Raw genomic sequence first — 9,668 nt, 5'->3', positions numbered from 1 at the left:
TTTCCGTGTGTCACAAGACTAGCTGTTTGTCTTTAACTGAGCCCACAGGCAAAGCGGGTTTTTGCTGTTTTTATTTTTTTGGTGGAGGAAGCCCCGTAATGATCATTAATCTTTCTCATGACAATGAGTCATTGTTTGATGCTTTACAATTGTTCAGTCTTAGTTAGAGTCAGAGTATATAGGCTATTTCTCGGTTTCACCAAGTTTTAAGAGTGGGATTTTGAATCTGTTGGATAATTTTTTATTTTTTTTATCTGATTGCAATTGACCTGACAACCTCATTTTTTTTTCTATTTGAAAAGTCCTTTACTTGAGATGAATGCCCAACACTTCTAGTGTAATGCGTACATCGCGTGGAGCTCTTGATATTTTCACTTTAGGCTGACTTATACCATGGGTTTAAGAGACCGCCAACTTAAACTATTGACGATACCAAAATAGGTATGTTGCTGTTCTTTTTAAAACCCAGAATGATGCAAGTTCTCCATTTTCACTTGACTGAATTTTGCTTTTATTTTTTAAATTGTATTACAGAAGCAGTAATGCTGTAAACAATGCATATCACTATTTTTGGCGACAATGATTCCAGTTAATATCTCATTAGCTCGTCAGTTTTTTAAATACTTTTCATTTTAAAATACTTGAGTCAGTGGAGCATGACGAAAGGGAAGACAGACTATGTTAAGTATTTCATTAGAGTGAGTCACATCCTGGTCACACTTAAACCCACAATGTTAATGAAATGAAAACCTATTTTCTACCACATTCCTACTACAGTCCAGTGATCACTATAACTGCAACCTTAATCATAAATAATTCATGACCTTTTTCTTGAGAGTAACCCAAACTCTTGCAAGTCTACTTGACATGAGAAATATGCTGTGAGCTTTTTCCAGTCTGCTGTGTGTCTATAGTGAATCATTTTATGATCTCTCGAATGTAACTGTAATGTACTAGTGCAGCAACCTCAAACTGCTTCTTACTCCACTAACACAAGGCTATTATTGTTGTTGGCATGATTATTGTAATTTGTAAAATTATTATAAATCTAAATCCTGGATTCTCATGTCACCAAATCCAAACTTGGATGGTTGGGTAACTCTTGAATTGTTAATGTACCCCAAGGATGCGGGGGAATAAAAAATATTTTTTTCTTAGGGTCTGTGATGATGGGGACCAACCCATAAAACCGTCCTGGGCTCTGAATTTAAGTGACTGCTCTGCACTGGTTAAAAAAAAAGTAATATCAGGTTGTTAAAGAAGGGTTGAGAGATTGTGGAGGGTGTTTATAACCCTGTGATGCTCAAACGTTTTCTTTCACTCTTCCATTGGGGGGTTTCCATATTGATGTGATGTAATTTAAGTTGACAGATGCTGTTATTTTGACAAAAAAAAAAATGTAATGGCTGGTTGGGTCACTTGGAATATCCCTCGTTTGTCTTGGGTCTTGAGTGGCTCTGGCCTTTGTCAAGACAGCATATAAGACTATCCTCAATTGATTATGACCCTAAAAAGAGGATATAGGTACTACAAAACAAGGGGGCCATTGTAGACATTGACAAAGCAATCCTAGACACAAGGCCAGTGTTCTGTGTGCGTTGGTCGCCCATATCCTCGTTGTCCATTGTGTCACGAGACGAGGCACTTCAGAGTCTGAGAAAACATTTTGTCATGAAATTCCATTTTTGTGGTCATCCTTAATATTATAAAAATGCAGAGGTTTGGTGCGGTATATGTGCATCATTGACTTACGGTGGGTATTTTTGTCACATTTTCTGTGAAAAGTCGTTATATGTTTGTCTTGTCCAAAAAAAATTGAAAGAATTTTTAAACAAAGTATTTTCATGTAAGTTTTTTTGACTTAGTATGTTTAAATATATTGACCGCTAAAGACGATTGAGATTAGCGCGTTCTGACTAACCTTGTGAACTTTAGAGTAGCTTGTATGAAATGTTCGAAAACGCAGTTATTTACTTGTATGTAGAAATACTTTTAAGACCCCCAACATTTCAAACTTTAATAAGGGGGGTCAGATTCTTTATAGTTGGTTGAGGGGCCATACAAAAGCACCATATGCTGTTTCTTCGCGGTTTCAGTTCAGGAAGGCTGAACCTTTTTTCCAAACCCAGTCACTGATGAGTTAATAGATTATCTAGACCCAAAGTGAAAGTAACAGTCTCATCGACTGGGGCGCTTTACTCAGCGTGTTCACTCGTGGTTACTTCGAGTGGAGAAGACTGTAGGCGGGTGTATGTAAACTTAACATAAAGAGGTGACATAAAGAGGGAATTTCCGAGTCATTTGGGTGGACGTTGCATTGAAAAAGGGGCGAATTTACTACTTTTTGTATTCTGCATGCCTGGAAGTGTCAGCGGTCCTATCTACAGAGATAAGCAAACAACTGCCACTTGTTGAACGTACTCTGAAGATGGTTTCCCAATGAGATAGCCTGGGTCATCGAATCTAAAGGTTTGTAAAACTGCTATAGGTTTGTGGCTTGTTTATATTCGTGCTGCTGAATCGTTTCGGGTGTAAATGCGTCTTATATTGGAATCAATCGCAGCAACGCGTTTCATATCTAAGCCCAGGTGCAACGATCCTGCGCGATCACCTGACACTTTTGATTTCATTTGTTTAGATAACTGATGTTTTATCATGTTCTGACACCAAAATGTTATTGATACATCAACAGTTTAAGTCGATTGCATGCATATGAATGCTATAATTTAACCATAATTTATGAAATGTCTTTGCATTCATGATGAATGATGTTTTGTTTTAATGATTTTTTTCATTTGTTTATACATTTTTTGATTTATTTTTACGAGTTTTCTTAATTTTTGCTCTTTTCATTTTTGAACCTCAGTAATTCATTGCTTTTACATGCACAAGATAATTCTAATATTAATCAGATTTCTTTATTTAATCAGAATTTCTCTGATATTAATCAGAATTTGGTCATATTCTTATGTTCTTATTATATCGTCTTCATCATCTTCTTAAGCGATATATAAAGGTCTTAACTTGACTGCCATAAATTAAGACCCTATTCCAGTTTCTAAATCTGAATAAGCCAGTGGATGAAATAATCAGAATTTTATTTCATGTTGACAGTACATCCACTATTCAAACTGAACATTGATTTATTTCTGTGCATGTCCAAATGTCCTGGGTGATATTGGATAGCATGATCATAGTTATGGTGTTGAATAAAATAATTTTGTGTGTGTACTGTAACATTGCATAGAAATGGAAGGAAACATCATGATGCTCCTTTCCCTATTCAAATTTTGTATATTGTAAAAACATTAATGAGAATTTGTGATTTGGCATCTCTAGTATTTCCAGAAGTTTGTTCTAAAGGCATAACCAGAATATTTGGCAATTAATGCACATGTTTGGCAATTAATGCACATGTAAAATGGTAAATATACCAATAAAAAGATGGCTTAAATGAAAAGAACTATATGGGGAAAAAAACAGCATGAAATGTTTCATCAATCTGTCTTTTTTTCAAAAGTTCCATTGGCCTCATCACACATTTGTCAAAATCTGCATTAGACTAAGAGAGAAAAAAATTCAAACAGATCTTTTAAATGAGGTTTTGATCCATTCAGAAAAAATGAACTGATTGTGAAAATAATATTATGTCAGATAGTAGATGACGTTACATTAAGGATATGATTTGTTCTGGCTTGTATTCAGTACTTCATAGATTTTTATTGGATGTGGTTCTGCTTTACAGAGCCACATGTTTATTATATTTACATATAATAAAAATGTGGCTCTGTAAAGATGTGGATCTGTAAAAAAAAAAAACATGTTCTACATGTTTATCACATGGCTATTAGTCAGAAACTTGCTGCCTGTGTCAAGACGTTATTATATTACCTTTATTAAAATTGTTCCTTTTGAAAGAAGAGAAAAGAAAAAACATCTGGATTTGTTTTACGCCCACTGAACAATTCTAGAGAATAAGGACAGGAACATTATGACAGCTCTAGCACTTCAGATGAGAAGAGTTGCCATTTCCTGCTTCACTTTTTACTACCTAATAATAAATAAAAACTCAGATGTGCCATTAAATTCAGATATGCCAGCTCATTCTTTTTCGATATTTAAATATTTTACAATCCAAAACGAGAATAAATGAATTCAGATAATCATCACTGGTTCTTTTTGACCAGAAAACAAATTTAGGAAGGCAGTGATGTGAACAGGAAGTCATGTAATGGCAAGGTCAGAACACTGGTGTTCAGTATAGTGTGATATTTGCTCTGACTATTCCATTTTTTATTTTATAGACCAAGAAGTCCGAAGAATTTTCTGGAATTTCGACCCATATTACAGTGCAAGCAGAGTATAAGCAGAACCATGGTCCAGTCTGAATGCTGGCTCCTCAGGGGGGTGCTGAGTAAGTAAAGTCTAGTAAATTATTGATTTGATAAATCATATAATGAAAAGTATCCAAGAGGATACGGAAGATCTTCATGTGGGAAATGTGGATGTGGCAGTACTACACATAATTTTTTTTTTTTTTAGTGGCCCTCCCTGCAGAAAAACATAAAATAATTGTTTACTTTCTAAGCTAACAGGAAAGAGGCTCTTGTGCATTTACACAAAAACAAATGTCTGAGAATTCTGTGGGTGATTATGTGAGCTAGATTAGAAAATAGTTTACGGAGAGGGGGTGTGTGGTTTTAAAATGTGCATATCTGGTCTTTTGCTTCTTCTGAAATGAGTGTCAACCCTGAACATATGTTTGCGGAGAGCTACTGCATATGCCACTTCTATTGAAGGACTAAGACGTGACTGCTAATGTCACCACTTCCTGTGTTCAGGAGAGAGAGAGAAAGAGAGCAGACAATGACTGTTACATAAGGATAAAAGAGAGGGCAAGGAGGGTTATACCAGGCCAAAAATGCCAGAGTAACTTGAATGGGAGGAGGGGGTTGAGTGGTTGGACTCCAGTAAATAGCACAGGTTCTGTGGCATGACAAATTCCTCTGGCCCTCGGTAGTCTGCTTCATGGTCTCTGAGACTTTGCTGACTGTCAGTCTCTGGGTAACTGCCCTATATTGTAGCTCAACCACAACCGTACTGTGTTACACAGCAAAGTGTGCCCTGTCTTTCCACCCTGGGCTAGCCAGTCAGAATCACTTAAATTGAACAATAAAAGCTTGGGTTAAAATAGACACATGATCAGCCTCCGGTTTATTATGGTTAATCTGCTTGAGTTTGACTTTATCTCCCACAAGCACTGTATGATCATCATGCCTCCTGCTTTTAACAACATGTAGACTGCAGAAGCTCTTGTGTTGTGGAATTATGGTTTGTTAATTTTCATTCAGCTTTAGTTTTTTGCCCGGTTGTGTTTTTTGCTGGAAGATGTTTAGAGGTTTTCTTTTGCAGCAGTGCTCAGTGTTAAAAAAAAAAAATTCCTGGTAAGTTGGGCTGTGGTTTGAGGTTTGCGTCTTGTCACAGTACAAACCTTGACACTTTATGCATCGTTGCCTTCAGAGACACCTTCACACCGTTTTATGACTTACAGTTCAGCAGAAAAGTCAGCAAAAATAAAAATCAAGCAAATTATTAAATGGCATTAATTTTACTAAATTGAAATGTATACTCCATCTTCAAACCATTTATGAATAAATTTAAAACAAAGATTTGTATTGATACAAGACAAGGCACAATCCTTTCAGTTACCAATAAATTCATTACGAGTTTTGTATTAAAGGATGTTGAATGTGTTTTAAAACAGGGTCTTACCCTGTTGAGCTATGCATATTTTGTTGTGACTTTTAAGTGCAAACCAGCAACCATTTCTTGATGGTTTCAATATAAGCAATGACATTATGTTAAAAGCCATCATTTTCTTCTTCTGTCCTTCTAGGTTTTATTTGTCTATTACTAATGTGCATAAACGCAGCACCAGATCTCTGTAAACCTCTGAAAACAGTAAAGGACGACCTAAATATAAGCAAAAGGAGACGTTTTATGGTAAAAAGATTTATATTTTTAAATGATGGTGTTATATTCTGAATAAATGACAGTTGTAAGCTCTGTAAAGTTTACATGGAAAGATATTTGGAACAGAAATAAAAAGAAAATATACAACTTAATAGTAATATAAATGTGTAGCATGAGACACTTATTAACAACATGCCAATAAAAGGTTTCCATGTATATTTACAGAAAATTAACTTTCCCATTAACTATACCATACAAGTGCATTATGAGGAGGTGTTCAAACTACGCAACATCAGCAGACTGGTAAGTCTTTATCCCACTGTAACTGTCACCAACCAACTCATTTTAAATTAATTAAAGACACACGCTTCACAACTTCCCACACAAATGAGCAATTATGACTTATGAGAGAGTCAGACTGGAAGCACACTTTTAGGGCTTCTCATGGTCTATGACTGAGAATACGGGGGTGAATCACCCAAAACCTGTTCAGACATATCTAGATAACCAATATATATATATATATATATATATATATATATATATATATATATATATATATATATATATATATATATATATATATATATATAAAATAATAATAATAATAACATAAAAAAATACAGAAATTCATAATACAGGAAATTATTGTATTGTAGCATTATATAAAAATGGACGAAAGAACAGTTAGATATATATCAAACAACATATATGTGATAGAAGAAGACTTTATAATGGAGTTAATGGACTGAATACAAGAAACTCACACAATCAGACTAATTGAACTGTAAACTGTAAGTTCAATAAGCTATGAACTCCCCATGTTATATTGTATACTGCTATTAAAAAAGAGGGAATATGCAAACTATTTGGAAAATGATATAATTTTGTTCCTGTTGTCTGGTAACTGAACTGAATTTGACCTAACCTGGCATAAAACGTTTGACCTTAGACCTAACTCACATTACAAGACTCTGACATTGTAAAAGAATACATGCTTATGTATCATAACCATAACTGAACATCTTCCTCATAACTGTTCCTTTTCTTCTCATTCCTTGTTGTTTATCTCTAGAATATGAGTGATGACGAGGAGCCAGTGCTGAAAAGAGATTTACAGGATCTGTGGCTTACGATTAGTATGCAGGGTATAAAGAAGGTTTTAAATGTGCTGCCAGTGAGACATCCGACACGCCAGAAATACCTCTCCAATCTGGACAATCTCTTCAAGCAGTTTGAGGTGGTTTATAGTCAACAGAATCCCCCAAATGGCGAGGTTAGAACAATGATGTGATTTCACTTTTCTTACCAGCAGCAATATCATTCTGGCTGTCATTGCCACTGCTCACTGTATCTCAAAGCTAACTCTCAAACTACATTTTTTCTCCTTTTGAATACAAGCATTGGTTTTAATGAAAGACTCTCTAAACTCAATTTGACCTTTTTAATCTATCCAATCTGCGTTGCAGATGTTATTTGTCATTTGAGTGATATATTCCCATTATTTAAATTCATAATAATCTAAATGTGTGCGTGTGTTTGTACCTGTTTCAAAAAAGAGAGAATATCCAGAAAGAATACAAGACATCTTCGATCGATTGCAATCTGATGAGGGATGGAAGTCTGTTACACCCAAGTCAATACTGGACAACTGTTATCGGACCATGCTTTGCCTATTTAAAGAGTGCTTCACAAAAGAGGATGACAGATATGATTGTAAGTGAAAATTCTAGATGTTTTAAATGGTATATATTAATGGAACCTGCTTTTTTCATTTTTGAGACTGTAGACTAAATGTTGATCTGCTAGAAATTGATTGGTTTTATATATATATATATATATATATATATATATATATATATATATATATATATATTATTATTTTTTTACCTGTGTGAAGGCCTACTGAATCAATTCCACACAAAAAAAAAGAAAAACACAGACTACATGTTTTTGGAATCTGGAGGGTTTTTTGGGGGGAATTATGTTACTTACTCATTGGTATTTTGAGATTTTGAGGTAAGAGAGTTGAGGTCCTTCTAATGATTGCTACAACTTGGAAAAGTTTAGGGAATTTTGGAGTCCAACCTCAAGAAGGGGTCTTCCACCAGTCTTCCAAATGTTTGTTGATAACCTCACGCACACAGTAGCAAAAAGATGGAAACTTTGCTGTTTTGTTGATGCCAGTCTGTGGTCGACCATCAGACTTTGAGAATGAGAAAAAATGCTAAGGGATTGAAACAACATCCTTATCCTCTCTATGGTGCATGAAATGGTGGCATGATTCAGGCGTTGAGGTTGTCTGAAGCATGTAAAGTACTTTAAAAAGCCCACATGTTGTTACTAGTCTGAACACGCCTGGCCTATGCCTCCTACCAATTATTTGTGTAATGGTGTTACGGTGTTAACCCTGAACATGAAAATCAATATTGTCAACATAAGCATTATTATTATTATTTTATTTTTTATTTTTTTGAGGAGCAAAAAATAGCAGCCTTTCTTTTAAAGGTTATCTAATTAATTTCATCCAGACTTTCTAATGAGCAACTTATCAGTAGGTGTGATATCAAACTATGTGACCACTTATCTACTTATCTTTCTTTGCTCATTTCTAGATTGTGATGAAAACTGGAGGAGAGGGAATAAAACCACATAGCAGTAGATCCAAGCAGACCTGATCCTGTCTTCGTGTTGCTGGTTTAGGTGTAAAAGGGTGTTTCCTGGTTTATGTAGTGACAAGCAGCATGCTTGTGTGCCTCTTGTCCCAGTGAAGTCACTGACTGCCTCCACCGGTCTTACCCATATTGAATAATACAACAGACGTCACATCAGTTGGAAGACTGACCCTGCAGATTTTGCTGTCCATCATTTAGAACATTTATACCTCCATCCACCTGCCAACTTTCATATTTATATTTTATATTTTGCTAATAAATTATCATGTATGCACTGTGTGTGTGCTCTTTGGAGGGGAGCAGCTTTGACTCTTCGCTGTACCAATTACTATTTGTAATTCCCAAAAAGTCTATGGCACCGTGCCTTCTGTTTTAGGAAAATACATATTTTGTCCTTGATGTATGCCAAAAAAGGTGTATTATCATTGCCACGTTGTAAATGTTCATGGTAAGATTTACGTAAGGTGTATTAATACAATGGAGCTTTTTTTTTAACACATATTATTTGCCTGCAAAAGTTGTGCTGACTGCTGGCTTAGTCGGCATTGTTGCTTTTACCCAGAGGCTTTTTACTTTGTGCTGGTTAAATGTTTAAAGATTGCAACAAAGTCTTCCTATAGAAAGCTTCAAGGTGATAAAGAGAGTTTTATATCAAGTTTGCATATATTTTATACACAGATTTTAATCTAGGTTATTTATTTGGACTCCTGCCACAGAATGTTCTGGTAACTGTTGTAACAAGGCTTGAAAAATAAACCTCTCACTATTACCCTACGTGCTCAGATGTACTGTTTGATTTAAGGTATGGGTTTGGTTTCTTTTGAAACACACTTTCTACTTTCACACACATACAGTACCTGTTGGCTTGACTATATCAGTGAAAACATCTCAAGTAAAAAAGCTGAAATAAAATATAAAAATTATTTATTAAAAATATCAACTAAAACAGAAGAAAACTTGCCTTGGAAACTACACTATTTTTGTCTTGTTTCTAGTCAAAATATCTTACAATTCTTGAAT

General features: G+C 35.0%; 1 protein-coding gene across 1 annotated transcript; it reads left to right on the top strand.

The window, feature by feature from the left end:
- The first annotated feature begins 2,164 nt into the window (after positions 1 to 2,164).
- LOC127933916 (interleukin-34) lies at positions 2,165 to 9,422 on the top strand. Its single transcript, XM_052531050.1, has 7 exons — positions 2,165 to 2,469; positions 4,305 to 4,414; positions 5,897 to 6,003; positions 6,199 to 6,276; positions 7,049 to 7,249; positions 7,533 to 7,689; positions 8,589 to 9,422. The coding sequence occupies exons 2-7, from the start codon at positions 4,375 to 4,377 to the stop codon at positions 8,627 to 8,629; spliced, it is 624 nt and encodes a 207-aa protein (XP_052387010.1). The 5' UTR covers positions 2,165 to 2,469; positions 4,305 to 4,374; the 3' UTR covers positions 8,630 to 9,422.
- Positions 9,423 to 9,668: the final 246 nt, after the last annotated feature.

This window comes from Carassius gibelio, chromosome A18 (genome assembly GCF_023724105.1).
Source record: "Carassius gibelio isolate Cgi1373 ecotype wild population from Czech Republic chromosome A18, carGib1.2-hapl.c, whole genome shotgun sequence".
NCBI lineage: Eukaryota > Metazoa > Chordata > Actinopteri > Cypriniformes > Cyprinidae > Carassius > Carassius gibelio.
Note: the sequence above shows the minus strand (reverse complement) of the source record. Positions and strands in the feature narration are given on the sequence as shown.